At 49.0% G+C, this 21,837-nt stretch overlaps 1 protein-coding gene across 1 annotated transcript in view; it reads right to left on the reverse strand.

Moving 5' to 3' along the window:
* Positions 1–21,837, reverse strand: part of BBS1 (Bardet-Biedl syndrome 1) — a 36,962-nt gene that overhangs the window by 2,648 nt on the left and 12,477 nt on the right. Inside the window, exons 4-14 of the mRNA XM_038765136.1 lie at positions 19,587–19,859; positions 17,896–17,942; positions 17,728–17,766; positions 14,067–14,139; positions 13,826–13,957; positions 10,583–10,689; positions 6,569–6,689; positions 6,314–6,472; positions 1,348–1,417; positions 358–516; positions 130–266 (exon numbers count right to left, since the gene is read on the reverse strand). Of these exons, the coding sequence (XP_038621064.1) occupies positions 130–266; positions 358–516; positions 1,348–1,417; positions 6,314–6,472; positions 6,569–6,689; positions 10,583–10,689; positions 13,826–13,957; positions 14,067–14,139; positions 17,728–17,766; positions 17,896–17,942; positions 19,587–19,859 (1,317 nt within the window). The remainder of the gene's footprint in view (positions 1–129; positions 267–357; positions 517–1,347; positions 1,418–6,313; positions 6,473–6,568; positions 6,690–10,582; positions 10,690–13,825; positions 13,958–14,066; positions 14,140–17,727; positions 17,767–17,895; positions 17,943–19,586; positions 19,860–21,837) is intronic.

The raw sequence follows: 21,837 nt of genomic DNA on the forward strand, positions 1-21,837 counted from the left end.
CTGAGACAGGCCGTCGGCGGCGGGACGGGCGGGAGGTGGAGGCGGCTCCGTCCCCCCGTCCCGCCCCGGGGTCTCCGCCGGCTGCCAAGAGCCCCCCAAGCTTGGCGCCGTCCCCTCTCCCGGACTCACCACGGCGCGCAGCTTGAGCGGCTCCCCGGGGGCGGCGGCCGCCACGGGGCCGAGGCCGGACTCCAGGGCCCGCACGTAGGCTCGGGCGGCCCGCAGCCGGAGCAGATACAGGTCGGCCTGGAAGACTCGGTGCATGGCTGGGCCAAAAGAGGGGCCGCTGACGGGGGCTGGGGGGCTAGGAGGGCAGCGGCCTGGGGAGGGGAGAGGGCCCCGGCCCGCGACGCTCACCTGTGCCGGCCTCCCGCTCCCGCAGGGTCTGGTCCACGTACAGCCGGGTCTTGCGGGGGACGTTGAGGCGCAGGGCCTGGGCCGGGGGCGGCCCGGACTCCCCTCCCGCCTCTTCAAACACCGCGGTCCTCTTCAGGATCTTGATGAGCAGACCCCCGCCTGGCACGGAGGGGCAGGAGCGGAGGGGCGGCCTCAAATCGGACCAACCCGACGGCCCCGGTCTCGGCCCGACTCCTCGTTCGTTCGTTCTAATCGTATTTATCGAGCGCTTACTGTGTGCAGAGCACTGGACTAAGCGCTTGGGAAGTCCAAGTCGGCAACATATATCAATCAATCAATCGGTCGTATTTATTGAGCGCCTACTGTGTGCACAGCACTGAACTAAGCGCTTGGGAAGTCCAAGTCGGCAACATAATCAATCAATCACTCGTATTTATTGAGCACTTACTGTGTGCAGAGCACTGGACTAAGCGCTTGGGAAGTCCAAGTCGGCAACATATATCAATCAATCAATCGGTCGTATTTATTGAGCGCCTACTGTGTGCAGAGCACTGGACTAAGCGCTTGGGAAGTCCAAGTCGGCAACATATATCAATCAATCAATCAGTCGTATTTATTGAGCGCCTACTGTGTGCAGAGCACTGAACTAAGCGCTTGGGAAGTCCAAGTCGGCAACATATATCAATCAATCAATCACTCGTATTTATTGAGCGCTTACTGTGTGCAGAGCACTGGACTAAGCGCTTGGGAAGTCCAAGTTGGCAACATAGAGAGACGGTCCCTACCCAACGGCGGGCTCACAGTCTAAAAGGGGGAGACGGAGAACAAAACCAAACATACTAACGAGATAAAATAAATAGAATAGATAGAGACGGTCCCGACCCCACGGCGGGCTCACGGCCTAGAAGACCCTTTCCCGGCGTTCCGCGCCCCCGCCCGCCCCTCATCCCGCCGGGAAGCCGGGGGTCGGAGGGGGAAGCGCCCTTTCACCTCGGGTGGTCATGACCAGGGTGTTGTCCTCCCTCCCGTAGCGGCCGAAGCACAGGCTGGTCACCGCGTCCTGAGGGCGAGAGACACTGAACACGGGCCAGGGGACAGATCCGTTCATTCATTCATTCACTCAGTCCTATTTATTGAGCGCTTACTGTGTGCAGAGCACTGTGCTAAGCGCTTGGGAAGTACAAGTTGGCACCATATAGAGAGATATGTATAGATTTGGGCAAGTCGCTTCACTTCTCGGGGCCCCGGTGACCTCATCTGTCAAATGGGGATGAAGACCGTGAGCCCCCCGTGGGACAATCCCATCACCTTGTAACCTCCTCAGCGCTTAGAACAGTGCTTTGCATATAGTAAGCGCTTAATAAATGCCATTATTATTATTATTATATCTGTTGATATATAGATAACATATAGAGAGAGATCCTCCGAGGAGAGGAAATGTCCGGTCGGTCGGAGGGACAAGGGGCGGGTGAGGCGTGGGGCCGCAGAGGTGGCCCAGGGGCGGGGGATGATAATGCTAATAATAATAATAATAATGATGATGGCATTTGTTAAGCACTTACTATGTGCAAAGCACTGTTCTAAGCGCTTAAGAAATGCCATTATTTTTATTATATCTATAAATATAGAGATAACATATAGAGAGATCCTCCGAGGAGAGGAACTGTCCGGTCGGTCAGAGGGACAAGGGGCGGGTGAGGTGTGGGGGCCGCGCAGGCGGCCCAGGGGCGGGGGATGATAATGCTAATAATAATAATAATAATAATAATAATGATGGCATTTGTTAAGCACTTACTATGTGCAAAGCACTGTTCTAAGCGCTTAAGAAATGCCATTATTTTTATTATATCTATAAATATAGAGATAACATATAGAGAGATCCTCCGAGGAGAGGAAATGTCTGGTCGGTCGGAGGGACAAGGGGCGGGTGAGGTGTGGGGGCCGCGCAGGCGGCCCAGGGGCGGGGGATGATAATGCTAATAATAATAATAATAATAATAATAATGATGGCATTTGTTAAGCACTTACTATGTGCAAAGCACTGTTCTAAGCGCTTAAGAAATGCCATTATTTTTATTATATCTATAAATATAGAGATAACATATAGAGAGATCCTCCGAGGAGAGGAAATGTCCGGTCGGTCAGAGGGACAAGGGGCGGGTGAGGTGTGGGGGCCGCACAGGCGGCCCAGGGGCGGGGGATGATAATGCTAATAATAATAATAATAATAATAATAATGATGGCATTTGTTAAGCACTTACTATGTGCAAAGCACTGTTCTAAGCGCTTAAGAAATGCCATTATTTTTATTATATCTATAAATATAGAGATAACATATAGAGAGATCCTCCGAGGAGAGGAAATGTCTGGTCGGTCGGAGGGACAAGGGGCGGGTGAGGTGTGGGGGCCGCGCAGGCGGCCCAGGGGCGGGGGATGATAATGCTAATAATAATAATAATAATAATAATAATGATGGCATTTGTTAAGCACTTACTATGTGCAAAGCACTGTTCTAAGCGCTTAAGAAATGCCATTATTTTTATTATATCTATAAATATAGAGATAACATATAGAGAGATCCTCCGAGGAGAGGAAATGTCTGGTCGGTCGGAGGGACAAGGGGCGGGTGAGGTGTGGGGGCCGCGCAGGCGGCCCAGGGGCGGGGGATGATAATGCTAATAATAATAATAATAATAATAATAATGATGGCATTTGTTAAGCACTTACTATGTGCAAAGCACTGTTCTAAGTGCTTAAGAAATGCCATTATTTTTATTATATCTATAAATATAGAGATAACATATAGAGAGATCCTCCGAGGAGAGGAAATGTCTGGTCGGTCGGAGGGACAAGGGGCGGGTGAGGTGTGGGGGCCGCACAGGCGGCCCAGGGGTGGGGGATAATAAGATAATAATAATAATAATAATGGCATATAATAATAATAATAATAATGGCGGTATTTGTTAAGCGCTTACTATGTGCAAAGCACTGTTCTAAGCGCTGGGGGGAATACAAGGTGATCAGGTCGGCCCACGTGGGGCTCCCAGTCTTCATCCTCATTTTACAGACGAGGTCACTGAGGCCGGAGAAGTGAAGTGACTTGCCCAAGGTCACACAGCAGACATGGGACGGAGCCGGGATCAGGACCCGTGACCTCTGACTCCCAAGCCAGGGATTATAATAATAATAATGAAATAATAATAATCACGGCATTTATTAAGCGCTTACTGTGTGCAAAGCACTGTTCTAAGCGCTGAGCGTTCATTCAGTCGTATTTATTGAGCGCTTATTGTGTGCAGAGCACTGTACTAAGCGCTTGGGAAGTCCAAGTTGGCAACATATAGAGACGGTCGCTACCCAACAACGGGCTCACAGTCTAGAAGGGGGAGACAGACGACAAAACAAATGTGGATAGGTGTCAACTCATCAGAATAAATAGAAATAAAGCTAGGTGCACATTGTTAACAAAATAAATAAAATAGTAAATATGTTGAGCATTCATTCAATCGTATTTATTGAGCGCTTACTGTGTGCAGAGCACTGTACTAAGCGCTTGGGAAGTACAAGTTGGCAACATCTAGAGACGGTCCCAACCCAACAATGGGCTCACAGTCTAGAAGGGGGAGACAGACGACAAAACAAAACACGTGGACAGGTGTCAAGTCATCAGAATAAATAGAAATAAAGCTAGATGCACATCATTAACAAAATAAATAGAATAGTAAATATGGACAAGTAAAATAGAGTAATCAATCTGTACAAACATATATACAGGTGCCGTGGGGAGGGGAAGGAGGTACTGCACAGAGCACTGCACAGAACAGTGCTAAGCGCTTAGTACAGTGCTCTGCACACAGTAAGCGCTCAATAAATACGATTGATTGATTGTACTAAGCGCTTAGGATAGTGCAATACAACAGAGTTAGCAGACACATCCCCTGGCCACAACGAGCGCACTGCTTAATAGATTGTACATATTTTTTACTCTATTTATTTATTTATGTTATTTGTACACATCTATTCTATCTATTTTATTTTGTTAGTATGTTTGGTTTTGTTCTCTGTCTCCCCCTTTTAGACTGTGAGCCCACTGTTGGGTAGGGACTGTCTCTAGATGTTGCCAACTTGTACTTCCCAAGCGCTTCGTACAGTGCTCTGCACACAGTAAGCGCTCAATAAATACGATTGATGATGATAGATAGAAGCAGCGTGGCTCAGTGGAAAGAGCCCGGGCTTTGGAGTCAGAGGTCATGGGTTCGAATCCCGGCTCCGCCACATGTCTGCTGTGTGACCTTGGGCAAGTCACTTAACTTCTCTGAGCCTCAGTTACCTCATCTGTAAAATGGGGATTGACTGTGAGCCCCACGTGGGACAACCTGATCATCTTGTATCCCCTCCAGCGCTTAGAACAGTGTTTCGCACATAGTAAGCGCTTAACAAATGCCATCATTATTATTATTATGATACTATTACGACTACCCAAAATATATTTTAATGAGCGTCTCCCACTCGAGACTGTACCCTCCTTATGGAGAGGGACTGCGCCTACCCATTCTGTTGCACAGAATATTATTGGAGAAGCAACGTGGCTCAGTGGAAAGAACCCGGGCTTCGGAGTCAGAGGTCATGGGTTCAAATCCCGACTCCGCCAACTGTCAGCTGGGTGACGCTGGGTAAGTCACTTCTCTGGGCCTCAATCAATCAATCGTATTTATTGAGCACTTGCTGTGTGCAAGAGCACTGGACTAAGCGCTTGGGAAGTCCAAGTTGGCAACAGACCAGTGACCTCAGCCGTAAAATGGGGATCATTCATTCATTCAATTTATTGAGCGCTTACTGTGTGCGGAGCACTGTACTAAGCGCTTGGGAAGGACAAGTTGGCAACATCTAGAGACGGTCCCTACCCAACAGCGGGCTCACAGTCTTGAATAAAGCGTACGTTCTGTTAAGAGTCAGAAGGACCTGGGGTCTAATCCCGGCTCTGCCACTGGTCTGCTGCGTGACCTTGGGCAAGTCACTTCACTTCTCTGGGCCTCCGTTTCCTCATAATAATAATAATAATAATAATAATAATAATAATAATAGGCATTTGTCATCGCCACTCCGGTGAGAACGGCGCTTAGTACAGTGCTCTGCACACAGCGCTCAATAATAATAATCATAATAATAATAATGATGGCATTTCTTAAGTGCTTACTATGTGCAAAGCACTGTTCTAAGCGCTGGGGAGGATACAGGGTGATCAGGTTGTCCCACATGGGGCTCACAGTCTTCATCGCCATTTTACGGATGAGGGAACTGAGGCCCAGAGAAGTTAAGTGACCTGCCCAAGATCACACAGCAGACGTGTGTGCTAGAAGGGGGAGACGGGCAACAAAACGAAATATATTAACAAAATAAAATAGTCACGGAGTAGAGTTGCTAGACGTGTGAGCCCCCCCGGGGGACAACCCGATCACCCCGCAACCTCCCCAGCGCTTAGAACAGTGCTTGGCACAAAGTAAGCGCTTAATAAATGCCATTATTATTATTATTATGGAAAGCGTTTGGGAAATTGCACGGATTGATCGGGGTGCGTCCCCATCAGCCGGCCCCAGGGACCGGTCGGGCCCAGCCCATTCATTCAACCGTATTTATCGAGAAGTGGCAGAGCTCAGTGGAAAGGGCCCGGGCTTTGGAGTCAGAGGTCACGGGTTCAAATCCCTACTCCGCCCATTGTCGGCTGTGTGACTTTGCGGGGGTCACTCGACTTCTCTGGGCCTCAGTTGCTTCATCTGTAAAATGGAGATTAAGACTGCGAGCCCCCACCGTGGGACAACCTGATCACCTTGTAACCTCCCCAGCGCTTAGAACAGGGCTTGGCACATAGTGAGCGCTTAAGGAATGCCATCATTATTATTATGATTATTATTATTGAGCGCTGTGTGCAGAGCACTGTACTAAGCGCCGTTCTCACCGGAGCGGCGATGACGTCGAGCAGGATCTTGTCCCGGTAGAGTCGCACCTCGCCGTTGGCCAGCCCGGCCATGACGGCCTGCAGGCCCCTGGACCGCTGCTCCAGGATGCTCAGGGTGAGGATGGGGGCGGGCACGGGCACCGTCCACAGCTTCTTCCCCTGAGGGCCGGCGGGAGCGGGCAGTCAGGGGATGGGGGAGACGCCCCGGCCGGGATCCGGGAGGGCGACCGAGTCACGCCGGGCGGGTCCCGGTACCTTGTGCGAGAAGCCGAGCAGGGCCTCCTGGGTGCTCCCCGCCACCAGGGTTTTGTGGACGCGGACGAGCCCCACCGGCTGGGCGCCCAACTCCATGCGGTACTTGGGGCGCGAGGAGTCCCTGGGTGGAAAGAGCCCCGGCCCCGGGGTCGGAATGGACCTGAGTTCGAATCCTGCCTCCGCCACCGCTCCGTTGGGCGTGACCAGGGGCGAGCCACTTCGCTTCTCTGAGCCTCGGTTCCCTCGTGGGGACGGGGTGTAAAATGGGGATGAAGACTGTGAGCCCCGCGTGGGACAGGGACTCTGTCCACCCTGATTGTCGACTATAATAATAATGACGGTATTTGTTAAGCGCTTACTACGTGCCAAGCACTGTTCTGAGCGCTGAGGTGGTTACAAGGTGATCTGTCCACCCTGATTGTCGACTAGAATAATAATGATGGCATTCGTTAAGCGCTTACTATGTGCGAAGCACTTTTCTAAGCGCTGAGGTGGTTACAAGGTGATCTGTCCACCCTGATTGTCTACTATAATAATAATGACGGAATTTGTTAAGCGCTTACTATGTGCAAAGCACTGTTCTAAGCACTGGGGTGGCTACAAGGTGACCTGTCCACCCTGATTGTCTACTATAATAATAATGACGGTATTTGTTAAGCGCTTACTATGTGCAAAGCACTGTTCTAAGTGCTGAGGTGGTTACAAGGTGATCTGTCCACCCTGATTGTCTACTATAATAATAATGACGGTATTTGTTAAGCGCTTACTATGTGCCAAGCACTGTTCTAAGTGCTGAGGTGGTTACAAGGTGATCTGTCCACCCTGATTGTCGACTAGAATAATAATGATGGTATTTGTTAAGCGCTTACTATGTGCCAAGCACTGTTCTAAGCGCTGAGGTGGTTACAAGGTGATCTGTCCACCCTGATTGTCAACTATAATAATAATGATGGTATTTGTTAAGCGCTTACTATGTGCCAAGCACTGTTCTAAGCACTGGAGTGGTTACAAGGTGATCTGTCCACCCTGATTGTCAACTATAATAATAATGACGGTATTTGTTAAGCGCTTACTACGTGCCAAGCACTGTTCTAAGCACTGGGGTGGCTACAAGGTGACCTGTCCACCCTGATTGTCTACTATAATAATAATGACGGTATTTGTTAAGCACTTACTATGTGCCAAGCACTGTTCTAAGTGCTGAGGTGGTTACAAGGTGATCTGTCCACCCTGATTGTCTACTATAATAATAATGACGGTATTTGTTAAGCACTTACTATGTGCCAAGCACTGTTCTAAGCGCTGAGGTGGTTACAAGGTGATCTGTCCACCCTGATTGTCAACTATAATAATAATGATGGTATTTGTTAAGCGCTTACTATGTGCCAAGCACTGTTCTAAGCACTGGGGTGGTTACAAGGTGATCTGTCCACCCTGATTGTCAACTATAATAATAATGATGGTATTTGTTAAGTGCTTACTATGTGCCAAGCACTGTTCTAAGCACTGGGGTGGTTACAAGGTGATCTGTCCACCCTGATTGTCAACTATAATAATAATGATGGTATTTGTTAAGCGCTTACTACGTGCCAAGCACTGTTCTAAGCGCTGGGGTGGTTACAAGGTGATCTGTCCACCTTGCTTGTCTACTAGAATAATAATGATGGTATTTGTTAAGCGCTTACTATGTGCCAAGCACTGTTCTAAGCGCTGGGGTGGTTACAAGGTGATCTGTCCACCCTGATTGTCTACTAGATTAATAATGATGGTATTTGTTAAGTGCTTACTATGTGCCAAGCACTGTTTTAAGCGCTGGGGTGGCTACAAGGTGACCTGTCCACCCTGACTGTCGACCATAATAATAATGACGGTATTTGTTAAGCGCTTACTATGTGCCAAGTACTGTTCTAAGCGCTGGGGTGGCTACAAGAGAAGCAGTGTGGCTCAGTGGAAAGAGCCCGGGCTTTGGAGTCTGAGGTCATGGGTTCAAATCCTGGCTCTGCCAATTGTCAGCTGAGTGACTTTGGGCAAGTCACTTCTCTTCTCTGGGCCTCAGTTACCTCATCTGTAAAATGGGGATTAAGACTGTGAGCCCCGTGTGGGACAACCTGATCACCTTGTAGCCTCCCAGCACTTGGAACAGTGCTCTGCACATAGTAAGCACTTAATAAATGCCATCATTATTATTATTAGCGTCTCTGAGCCTCAGTTACCTCATCTGTAAAACGGGGATGAAGACTGTGAGCCCCACGGGGGACAACCTGATCACCTTGTATCCCCCCCCAGTGCTTAGAACAGTGCTTTGCACATAGTAAGTGCTTAATATGCTGCCAACCTGTACTTCCCAAGCACTTAGTACAGTGCTCTGCACACAGTAAGCGCTCAATAAATACGACTGATTGATTAATAAATGCCATCATTATCATTATTATTATTAACTTCTCTGAGCCTCAGTTACCTCATCTGTAAAACGGGGATGAAGACTGTGAGCCCCCCAGGGGACAACCTGATCGCCTTGTATCCCCCCCAGTGCTTAGAACAGTGCTTTGCACAGAGTAAGTGCATAATATGTTGCCAACCTGTACTTCCCAAGCGCTTAGTACAGCTTGGGAAGCACTCAATAAATACGACTGATTGACTGATTCATAAATGCCATCATTATCATTATTATTATTAACTTCTCTGAGCCTCAGTTCCCTCATCTGTAAAACGGGGATGAAGACCGTGAGCCCCCAGGGAGACAACCTGATCACCTTGTATCCCCTCCCAGCGCTTCGCACAGTGCTTTGCACATAAAAAGCGCTTAACAAACGCCATCACCATCATCATCGTTATTATTATTGTTCTCTGTGCCTCACTTACCTCATCTGTAAAATGGAGATTAAGAGCGTGAGCCCCACGTGGGACAGGGACTGTGTCCAACCTGATCAACTTCTATCTACCCCAGCGCTTAGAAAGGTGCTTGCTATGTAGTAAGCGCTCAGCAAGTACCCCGATGGTTGTTATTATAATTATTTTGTTTGAGATTTATTATTATTATAATTATTTTGCTTGATTGTTGCTCGGTCTTCCGCAAACTGAAGCTTACCTGAGGTGCTTATTATTAACTTTTCTGAGCCTCAGTTACCCCATCTGTAAAACGGGGATGAAGACCGTGAGCCCCCTGTGGGACAACCTGATCACCTTGTATCCCCTCCCAGCGCTTCGCACAGTGCTTTGCACATAATAAGCACTTAACAAACGCCATCATCATCATCACCATTATTATTCTTCTTCTCTGTGCCTCACTTACCTCATCTGTAAAATGGAGATTAAGAGCGTGAGCCCCACGTGGGACAGGGACTGTGCCCGACCTGATCAACTTCTATCTACCCCAGCGCTTCGAACGGTGCTTGCTGTGTAGTAAGCGCTCAGCAAGTACCCCGATGATTATTACTATAATTATTTTGCTTGACTGTTGCTTGGTCTTCTTAGAACGGTACTTGGTATGTAGTAAGCGCTCGGCAAGTACCACGATGATTATTACTAGAATTATTTTATAAGCTTAGGGGAAGCAGCGTGGCTCAGTGGAAAGAGCCCGGGCTTTGGAGTCAGAGGTCATGGGTTCAAATCACGGCTCCGCCACTTGTGAGCTGGGTGACTTTGGGCAAGTCACTTCACTTCTCTGGGCCTCAGTTCCCTCATCTGTCAAATGGGGATGAAGACTGTGAGCCCCACATGGGACAACCTGATGACCTTGTATCTACCCCAGCGCTTAGAATGGCGCTTGGCACATAGTAAGCGCTTTATAAATACCAACATATTATTATTATTATTATTATTATTATTATTATTATTATTTTGCTTGATTGTTGCTCGGTCTTCCACAACGGAAGCTTACCTGAGGCGCTTCGGCCTTCTCCCTGAAACTTCCTGGACGCCCCCGGCCCGGACTCTCCGAGACGCACTTCTATCTTCTCCCCCAAACCGTCTAGTTCCCCCCGACTCCGAGGCTCCCGGGCCCCCATCCCGTACCGTCTCAGGATGTAGATGTTTCCGTCCCGGCAGGCGGCAGCGAGGCGGAATTCCACGTCGAACTGCCCCATCCCATCCAGGAACGCTGGGACGCCGGGCAGGCTCATCTGGGGGACAAGATTCGGGAGCGTCCATCAATGGAGAGCATTTGATGAGTGATAGTGATGATGATGATGATGATGATGATGATGATGGCATTTATTAAGCGCTTACTATGTTCAAAGCACTGTCCTAAGCCAGCCGTGTGCAGGACACTGTACTGAGCGCTTCAGAGAAGCAGCGTGGCTCGGTGGAAAGAGCCCGGGCTTTGGAGTCGGTGAGTGATGATGATGATGATGGCATTTATTAAGCGCTTACTATGTCCAAAGCACTGTTCTAAGCCAGCCATGTGCAGGACACTGTACTGAGCGCTTCAGAGAAGCAGCGTGGCTCAGTGGAAAGAGCCCGGGCTTTGGAGTCAGAGGTCACGGGTTCAAATCCTGGCTCCGCCAGCTGTCAGCTGTGTGACTTTGGGCGAGTCGCTTCACTTCTCCAGGCCTCAGTTCCCTCATCTGGAAAATGGGGATTAAATCTGTGAGCACCCCCGTGGGACAACCTGATCACCTTGTGACCTCCCCAGCGCTTAGAACGGTGCTTGGCACATAGTAAGCGCTTAACAAATACCATCATTATTATTATTATTATCTGCTGTGTGACCTCGGGCGAGTCACTTCACTTCTCTGAGCCTCAGTTCCCTCATCGGTCAAACTGGGAGCCCCATGGGGGACAGGGAGTGGGTCCAACCTGATGACCTTGTATCTAGAAGCCGCGTGGCTCAGTGGAAAGAGCGCGGGCTTGGGAGTCAGAGGTCCTGGGTTCAAATCCCAGCTCTGCCACTTGTCAGCTGGGTGACCTTGGGCAAGCCACTTAACTTCTCTGGGCCTCAGTTCCCTCATCTGGAAAATGGGGGTGAAGATGGGAGCCCCATGTGGGACAACCTGATCACCTTGTAACCTCCCCGGCGCTTAGATCAGTGCTTTGCATCATCATCATCATCAATCGTATTTATTGAGCGCTTACTGTGTGCAGAGCACTGGACTAAGCGCTTGGGAAGTACAAATTGGCAACATCTAGAGACGGTCCCTACCCACCAGTGGGCTCACAGTCTAAAAGGGGGAGACAGAGAACTAAACCAAACATACTAACAAAATAAAATAGACTAGATATGTACAAAAAGATATGTACTTTGCACATAGTAAGCGCTTAACAAATACCATCATCATCATCATTATTATTATTATTATTATCTACCTGAGCATTTAGAAAAGTGTGTAGCACATAATAAACGCTTAGTGATACCACAATTATTATTATTAGATGAAAGAGAGGGGAAACTAGGAGAGTAGCCTAGGCCCGTGCCCGGCCTGCTCTCCCGCTTGCCCCCTGCCACTCCGTCGGACCCCCCGGCCCCAAATCCGACAATGACTCTCCCCTCCTTCAAAGCCTTATTTGAAGCCCCCTCCTCCAAGAGGCCTTCCCTAAGCCCCCCTTTCCTCTTCCCCCACTCCCTTGAGCCTCGCCCTGCTCCCTTTGTTCACAGTAATAATAACGGTATTTGTTAAGCGCTTACTATGTGCAAAGCACTGTTCTAAGCGCTGGGGAGGTTGCAAGGTGGTCAGGTTGCCCCCGGGCGGGGGGGCTCACAGTTTTAATCCCCATTTTACTGATGAGGGAACTGAGGCACGGAGAAGTGAAGCGACTCGCCCAAAGTCACCCAGCTGACAGTTGGCGGAGCCGAGATTTGAACCCATGACCTCCGACTCCAAAGCCCGGGCTCTTTCCACTGAGCCACGCTGCTTCTCGAAGCCAATCAATCAATCAATCGCATTTATTGAGCGCTTACTGTGTGCAGAGCACTGTACTAAGCGCTTGGGAAGTACAAGTTGGCAACACGTAGAGATGGTCTCTACCCAACAGCGGGCTCACAGTTCATCCCCCCCTTCCGGCCCCACATCACTTACGTCCATCTCTTGGGTAGGGACTGTCTGTATCTGTCGCCGACTTGTAATAATAATAATAATGACATTTATTAAGTGCTTACTATGTGCAGAGCACTGCTGTAAGCACTGGGGAGGTTACAAGGTGATCAGGTTGTCCCACGGGAGGCTCACAGTCTTCATCCCCATTTTCCAGATGAGGTCACTGAGGCCCAGAGAAGTGAAGTGACTTGCCCAAAGTCACACAGCTGACAATTGGCAGAGCCAGGATTTGAACCCATAACCTCTGACTCCAAAGCCCGGGCTCTTACCACTGTGCCACGCTGCTTCTCTAAAGCCACGCTAATTCATCCCCCTGTCCCAGCTCCACATCACTTACGTCCATCTCTTGGGTAGGGACCGTCTCTATCTGTCAATCAATCAATCGTATTCATTGAGCGCTTACGGTGTGCAGAGCACTGTACTAAGCGCTTGGGAAGTACAAGTTGGCAACATATAGAGACAGTCCCTACCCAACAGTGGGCTCGCCGACTTGTACTTCCCCAGCGCTCAGTCCAGTGCTCTGCACACAGTAAGCGCTCAATACATACGACTGACTGAATGACTCTCTGTCATTTATTCTAGACTTCTGGACTGTGAGCCCACTGTTGGGTAGGGACCGTCTCTATGTGTTGCCAACCTGTACTTCCCAAGCGCTTAGTACAGTGCTCTGCACACAGTAAGTGCTCAATAAATATGATTGATTGATTGATTGATAGTATAGACAGTGAGCCCTCTGTTGGGTAGGGACTGCCTCTATATGTTGCCAACTTGGACTTCCCAAGTGCTTAGTCCAGTGCTCTGCACACAGTAAGCGCTCAATAAATACAATTGAATGAATGAATGAATGAATGTCGCCGACTTGGACTTCCCAAGCGCTCAGTCCAGTGCTCTGCACACACTAAGCGCTCAATACATACGACTGACTGAATGACTCTCTGTCATTTATTCTAGACTTCTAGACCGTGAGCCCGCTGTTGGGTAGGGACCGTCTCTATGTGTTGCCACCTTGTACTTCCCAAGCGCTTAGTCCAGTGCTCTGCGCACAGTAGGCGCTCAATAAATACGATGGAATGAATGAATTTATTGATTTCTATGAATATCCGTCGGCCCGCTGTGGGCCGGTAACGCGTCTGCGGGCTGTTGTATCGTACCCCTTCCAAGGCCAGTGCTCTGCACACGGTAGGTGCTCAATAAAGGCGACTGACGGAGTGAATGAGTGAATGACCTTGGCCAGGACGGTGAAGGCTTCGGGATCGAGGACGAGGAGCTCCTTGTTCTCGGTTCCCAGCAGCAGGCAGGAGGCGGCCTCCTCGTCAGCCAGATTCTTCTTCAGGGCGGTCATGGCGGTGATCACCGCCTGCAACGGCGAGCATCCCTTCACCCCGGGCCGCGGGAAACGCGGGAAACGCGGGAAACACGGACACCCACGGGAAACACGAGAGGAGGCGGACGGGGACGGGCTTCACCTGCCGCTTGATGGGCTTCGCCTTGTGCTGAGCCACGAAATTCTCCATCTCCCCCAGCTCCAGCTGCAAGAACCTACACACGGAAAACCTCTCAGATCCCATCCGGGAGTCCAATCAATCAATCGTATTTACTGAGCGCTTACCGTGTGCAGAGCACTGGACTAAGCGCTTGGGAAGTACAAGTTGGCAACAGACAGAGACGGTCCCTACCCAACAGTGGGCTCACAATCAATCAATCAATCGTATTTATTGAGCGCTTACCGTGTGCGGAGCACTGGACTAAGCGCTTGGGAAGTCCAAGTTGGCAACATAGAGAGACGGTCCCTACCCAACGGTGGGCTCACAGTCTAGAAGGGGGAGACGGAGAACAAAACCAAACATATTAACAAAATAAAATAAATAGAATAGATATGTACAAGTAAAATAAATAGAGTGGTAAGTATGTACAAACATATATACATATACACAGGTGCTGTGGGGAAGGGAAGGAGGTAAGGCGGCGGGGATGGAGAGGGGGAGAGGAAGGAGGGGGCTCAGTGTGGGAAGGCCTCCTGGAGGAGGTGGGCTCTCGGGCCTTGAAGGGAGGAACAGACCAGGCCCACCGGTATCAATCGTACTTACTGAGCGCTTACTGTGTGCGGAGCACTGGATTAAGTGCTTGGGAAGCCCAGACGGAGCCCCCTTTCTCCTCTCCTCCCCCCCATCACCACCCCCCTTACCTCCTTCCCCTCCCCACAGCACCTGTATAGATGTATATATGTTTGTACGGATTTATTACTCTATTTATTTGTACATATTCATTCTATTTATTTTATTTTATTAATATGTTTTGCTTTGTTCTCTGTCTCCCCCTTCTAGACTGTGAGCCCACTGTTGGGGAGGGAGCGTCTCGATATGTTGCCAACTTGGACTTCCCAAGCACTTAGCACAGTGCTCTGCACACACTAAGCGCTCAGTAAATACGATTGAATGAATGAATCCCCCCGCCCTACCTCCATCCCCTCCCCACAGCACCTGTATATATGTTTGTACAGATATTTACTATTCTATTTATTTGACTTTGTTAATATGTTTCGTCTTGTTGACTGTCTCCCCCTTCTAGACTGTGAGCCCACTGTTGGGTAGGGACCGTCTCTAGATGTTGCCAACTTGGACTTCCCAAGCGCTTAGTCCAGTGCTCTGCACACGGTAAGCGCTCAATAAATACGACTGAATAGATGAATGAATGAATCCCCCCTGCCCTACCTCCTTCCCCTCCCCACAGCACCTGTATATATGTTTGTACAGATATTTACTATTCTATTTATTTTATTTTGTTAATATGTTTTGTTTTGTTGTCTGTCTCCCCCTTCTAGACTGTGAGCCCGCTGTCGGGTAGGGACTGTCTCTATATGTTGCCAACTTGGACTTCCCAACCGCTTAGTACAGTGCTCGGCACCCAGTAAGCGCTCAATAAAGACGATTGAATGAATGAATGAATGAATTTATTACTTTATTTATTTTACTTGTACATAACTACTGTTCTATTTATTTTGTCAATGATGGGCATTTAGCTTTAATTCTGTTTGTTCTGATGACTTGACACCTGTCCACATGTTTTTGGTTGTTGTTGTCTGTCTCCCCCTTCTAGACTGTGAGCCCGTTGTTGGGTAGGGACCGTCTCTATATGTTGCCAACTTGGACTTGCCAAGCGCTTAGTACAGTGCTCTGCACACAGTAAGTGCTCAATAAATACGACTGACTGACTGAATGAATTTATTATTTTATTTATTTTACCTGTACATAACTACTATTCTATTTATTTTGTCAATGGTGTGCATCCAGCTTTAATTCTGTTTGTTCTGATGACTTGAGACCCGTCCACATTTTTGTTGTTGTTGTTCCCTGTCTCCTCCTTCTAGACTGTGAGCCCGTTGTTGGGTAGGGACCGTCTCTATATGTTGACAACTTGGACTTCCCAAGCGCTTAGTACAGTGCTCTGCACACAGTAAGTGCTCAATAAATATGACTGACTGACTGAATGAATGAATGAGTGAATGAATTTATTACTTTATTTATTTTACTTGTACATAATTACTATTCTATTTATTTGGTCAATGATGTGCATTTGGCTTTAATTCTGTTTGTGCTGATGATGACACCTGTCCACATTTTTTTTGTGTTGTTGTCTGTCTCCCCCCTTCTAGACTGTGAGCCCGTTGTTGGGTAGGGACCGTCTCTATATATTGCCAACTTCTACTTCCCAAGCGCTTAGTACAGTGCTTTGCACACAGTACGCGCTCAATAAATACGACTGAATGAATGAATGAATTCATTACTTTATCTATTTTACTTGTACATAACTACTATTCTATTTATTTTGTCAATGATGGGCATTTAGCTTTAATTCTGTTTGTTCTGACAACTTGACACCTGTCCACATGCTTTTTGCTGTTGTTGTCTGTCTCCTCCTTCTAGACTGTGAGCCCGTTGTTGGGTAGGGACCGTCTCTATATGTTGACAACTTGGACTTCCCAAGCGCTTAGTACAGTGCTCTGCACACAGTAAGCGCTCAATAAATACGATTGAATGAATGAATGAATGTACAAGTCGGCAAAATAGAGAGACGGTCCCTACCCGACAAAGGGCTCACAGTCTAGAAGACTTGACACCCCTCCAGTCCATCAGTCGATCCTATTTATTGAGCGCTTACTGGCTGCAGACCACTGGACCACATGGTTGGATGATGACAACAGAACGGAATCGGTACGCACTTTTTTTTAAAAAATGGTACGCGTTAGGGGCTTACTACATGCCAGGCGCTGTACTAAGTGGTGGGGTAGATGCGAGATAGGTTGGACACAGTCCATGTCCCGCATGGGGCTCACAGTCTTAATCTCCATGGTAAGGAGGAGGGAACTGAGGCACAGAGAATTCATTCATTCATTCAATCGTATGTATTGAGCGCTTCCTGTGTGCAGAGCACTGTACTAAGCGCTTGGAAAGTAGACACACAACGAGTTTACGGCCTAGAGGGGGACCGCCCGGGCTCTGTTCACCTCCAAGAAGCCGGGCGTCCCAAATCCCGGCGGGGTCTGACGGGGAGAGAGAGCGCCTTTCTGTCAGCCAGTCAGTGGTATTTATTTATTATTTATTATTTATTAATTTTATGGAGAAGCAGTGTGGCTCAGTGGAAAGAGCCCGGGCTTTGGAGTCAGAGGTTAGGGGTTCAAATCCCGGCACCACCAACCGTCAGCTGTGTGACTTTGGGCAAGTCACTTTGCTTCTCTGGGCCTCAGTGACCTCATCTGGAAAATGGGGACGAAGACTGTGAGCCCCCGGGGGCAAGGGACTGTCTCTATATGTTGCCAACTTGGACTTCCCAAGCGCTTAGTCCAGCGCTCTGCACACAGTAAGCGCTCAATAAATACGACTGATGATGATGATGACAACCTGATCACCTTGTAACCTCCCCAGCGCTTAGAACCGTGCTTTGCCCAGAGTAAGCGCTTAATAAAATGCCATCATTATTATTTATTGAGTGCTCACTGTGTGCGGCGCGCTGTACGAAGCGCTCGGGAGAGTCCAAAGCAACAAAAACCGGACATGTCCCCCTGCCCGCAGCGGGGTTACGGTCCAGAGGGGGTTTTCTGTGGCTCAGCGGGTTGAGGGAGGGTCTCACCTGAGTGACTTCACGGACAGAGGCACCTCGGCCTTCTCCCTGTAACCGGACAGAGCAGGGTGGGCTTCAGGGGGCGCGGAGCGGGGGCGACGGATGGGGGGATCGGAGCCGGGGGGATACGGTGGTGCAAGACGAGGAAAAGGCGGGGGGCTCCCGTCTGGTTCTCACCGGATTCCCTCCAGCATTTCTTTCAGGGTCAGTGGGTCGATCCGGTCCTGGGATGGGACAAGGAAAAGCGGGGGGCGCGCGCTCGGTGAACTCCAGGTGGGCCACAACTTCCCTCTGTACTTCGGTTTATCCAACTTGTTCCCCCGGGCCTGGAATGCCCCCAATCCCTCTGCCCATCCGCCAAGCTCGCTCTCTTCCTCCCTTCAAGGCCCTACTGAGAGCTCACCTCCTCCAGGAGGCCTTCCCACACTCAGCCCCTTCCTTCCTCTCCCCCTCGTCCCCCTCTCCAGCCCCCCATCTTACCTCCTTCATCATCATCAATTGTATTTATTGAGCGCTTACTGTGTGCAGAGCACTGTACTAAGTGCTTGGGAAGTCCAAGTTGGCAACATATAGAGACAGTCCCTACCCAACAATGGGCTCCTTCCCTTCCCCACAGCACCTGTATATATGTATATATGTTTGTACAGATTTATTACTCTATTTATTTATTTACTTTACTTGTACATATCTATTCTATTTATTTTATTTTGTTAGTATGTTTGGTTTTGTTCTCTGTCTCCCCCTTTTAGACTGTGAGCCCACTGTTGGGTAGGGATTGTCTCTAGATGTTGCCAATTTGTCCTTCCCAAGCGCTTAGTACAGTGCTCTGCACACAGTAAGCGCTCAATAAATACAATTGATTGATTGTACTACCCAAGTGCTTAGTATTTTATTTATTTATAATGGCATTTATTAAGCGCTTACTATGGGCAAAGCACCGTTCTAAGCGCTGGGGAGGTTGCAAGGTGATCAGGTGGTCCCACAGGGGGCTCCCAGTCTTCATCCCTGTTTTCCAGATGAGGTGACTGAGGCCCAGAGAAGTGAAGTGACTTGCCCCAAGACACCCAGCTGATAGTTGGTGGGGCCGGGATTTGAACCCATGACCTCTGACTCCAATCAATCAATCTTTTAGACTGTGAGCCCACTGTTGGGTAGGGACTGTCTCTATATGTTGCCAACTTGGACTTCCCAAGCGCTTAGTACAGTGCTCTGCACACAGTAAGCGCTCAATAAATACGATTGATTGATTGACTGATTCATAATAATCAATAAATCATATCAATAAAATCATATTGATTTTGAGGAGATTTTTTCAATAAATATGATTCATTGATTGATACTGATTGAGCGCTTGCTGTGTGCAGAGCACTGGACTAAGCGCTTGGGAAGTACAAGTTGGCAACATATAGAGACGGTCCCTACCCAACAGTGGGCTCACAGTCTAAAAGGGGGGAGACAGAGAACAAAACCAAAACATACTAACAGAATAAAATAAAAAGAATAGATATGTACAAGTAAAATAAATAAATAGAATAATAGAATAATAAATCTGTACAAACATATATACATATATACAGGTGCTGTGGGGAAGGGAAGGAGGTAAGATGGGGGGGATGGAGAGGGGGACGAGGGGGAGAGGAAGGAAGGGGCTGAGTGTGGGAAGGCCTCCTGGAGGAGGTGAGCTCTCAGCAGGGCCTTGAAGGGAGGAAGAGAGCGAGCTTGGCGGATGGGCAGAGGGATTGGGGGCATTACAGGCCCGGGGGATGACGTGGGCCGGGGTCGATGGCGGGACAGGACAGTGCCCCCCGAGTCTCGACATCCCTGTTTTGGACGGAGGAGCCCCCCGGCCCCGGCCCCCCGATCCCTACCTCTTTGGCCTGGCTCCAGAGGTCCTGCTCCACGGGATTGCAGGCCAGCGGCGGCAGGCTGAACTTAAAGTAGGGCCGCAGGTTCTTGTAGACATAGACGCAGGGGCCCGAGGCCACGGCCAGGGCCGGGGGCCGGGCCTCGTGGGGGTCCATGCGGAAGGCCACGGCCGCGGACGGGAGGTCGGGCAGCGGGCTCTCCGTCGCCACGGTGGGACCCTTGAGCACCTTGAGGCGGGGCTGACGGGCCCCCGGCCCCAGGTCCCCCACCACCAGCTGGGGGGAAAGGGGTCAATCAATCAATCAATCAATCAATCGTATTTATTGAGCGCTTACTGTGTGCACAGCACTGGACTAGGCGCTTGGGAAGTCCAAGTTGGCAACATCTAGAGACAGCCCCTACCCAACGGCGGGCTCACAGTCTAGAAGGGGGAGACAGAGAACAAAACCAGATTAACGGAATGAAATAAATAGATATGTACAAGTAAAATCAATCAATCAATCAATCGCATTTATTGAGCGCTTCCTGTGTGCGGAGCACGGGACTAAGCGCTTGGGAAGTCCAAGTTGGCAACATCTAGAGACGGCCCCTACCCAACGGTGGGCTCACAGTCTAGAAGGGGGAGACGGACAACAAAACCAAACGGATTAACAGAATAAAATTAATAGAATAGATATGTACGAGTAAAATCAATCAATCAATTGTATTTATTGAGCGCTTACTGTGTACAGAGCACTGGACTAAGCGCTTGGGAAGTCCAAGCTGGCAACATCTAGAGACGGCCCCTACCCAACGGTGGGCTCACAGTCTAGAAGGGGGAGACAGACAACAAAACCAAACGGATTAACAGAATAAAATTAATAGAATAGATATGTACAAGTAAAATCAATCAATCAATCAATCAATCGTATTTATTGAGCGCTTCCTGTGTGCAGAGCACTGGACTAAGCGCTTGGGAAGTCCAAGTTGGCAACATCTAGAGACGGTCCCTACCCAACGGCGGGCTCACAGTCTAGAAGGGGAAGACAGAGAACAAAACCAAACAGATTAACAGAATAAAATAAATAGACTAGGTATGTACAAGTAAAATAGAGTAATGAATATGTACAATCATATATACATATATACAGGTGCTGTGGGGAAGGGAAGGAGGCAAGACAGGGGAATGGAGAGGGGGATGAGGGAGAGGAAGGAGGGGGCTGAGTGTGGGAAGGCCTCCTGGAGGAGGTGAGCTCTCAGTAGGGCCTTGAAGGAAGAGAGCTAGCTTGGCGGATGTTACCTGTATATATGTATATACGTTTGTACATATTTATTACTCTATTTATTTATTTATTTTACTTGTACATATCTATTCTATTTATTAGTATGTTTGGTTTTGTTCTCTGTCTCCCCCTTTTAGACTGTGAGCCCACTGTTGGGTAGGGACCGTCTCTAGATGTTGCCAACTTGTACTTCCCAAGTGCTTAGTGCAGTGCTCTGCACACAGTAGGCGCTCAATAAATATGATTGATTGATTGATTGATGTTGGGAGGGAGGGCATTCCGGGCCAGGGGGAGGACGTGGGCCGGGGGTCGACGGCGGGATGGGGCCTTCCCGTCCCCTCGTTAGGATCCCTCACCACAATCAATCAGTGCCATTTAATAACAATAATGATGGCATTTGTTAAGCGCTTACTAGGTGCAAAGCACCATTCTAAACGCTGGGGCAGATACAGGGTGATCAGGTTGTCCCAAGTGGGGCTCACAGTCTTCATCCCCATTTTCCAGATGAGGTCACTGAGGCTCAGAGAAGTGAAGCGACTCGCCCAAAGTCACACAGCTGACTTGTGGCGGGGCTGGGATTTGAACCCATGACCTCTGACTCCCAAGCCCGGGCTCTTTCCACTGAGCCACGCTGCCATTTATTACAATAATAATAATAATAATGGCATTTATTAAGCGCTTACTATGTGAAGAGCACTGTTCTAAGCACTGGGGAATTTACAAGGTGATCAGGTTGTCCCACAGGGGGCTCACAGTCTTCACCCCCATTTTACAGATGAGGGAACTGAGGCCCAGAGAAGTTAAGTGACTTGGCCAAAGTCACACAGTTGACGAGTGGTGGAGCCGGGATTTGAACCCATGACCTCTGACTCCAAAGCCCAGGCTTTTTCCACTGAGCCACGCTGCTTCTCATTATTATCATTACTACTCTAGTATTTGGTAAGCACTTACTGTGTGTCAAGCACTGTTCTAGGCGCTGGGGTAGACACCC

The sequence above is a fragment of the Tachyglossus aculeatus genome, chromosome 22 (genome assembly GCF_015852505.1).
Source record: "Tachyglossus aculeatus isolate mTacAcu1 chromosome 22, mTacAcu1.pri, whole genome shotgun sequence".
NCBI lineage: Eukaryota > Metazoa > Chordata > Mammalia > Monotremata > Tachyglossidae > Tachyglossus > Tachyglossus aculeatus.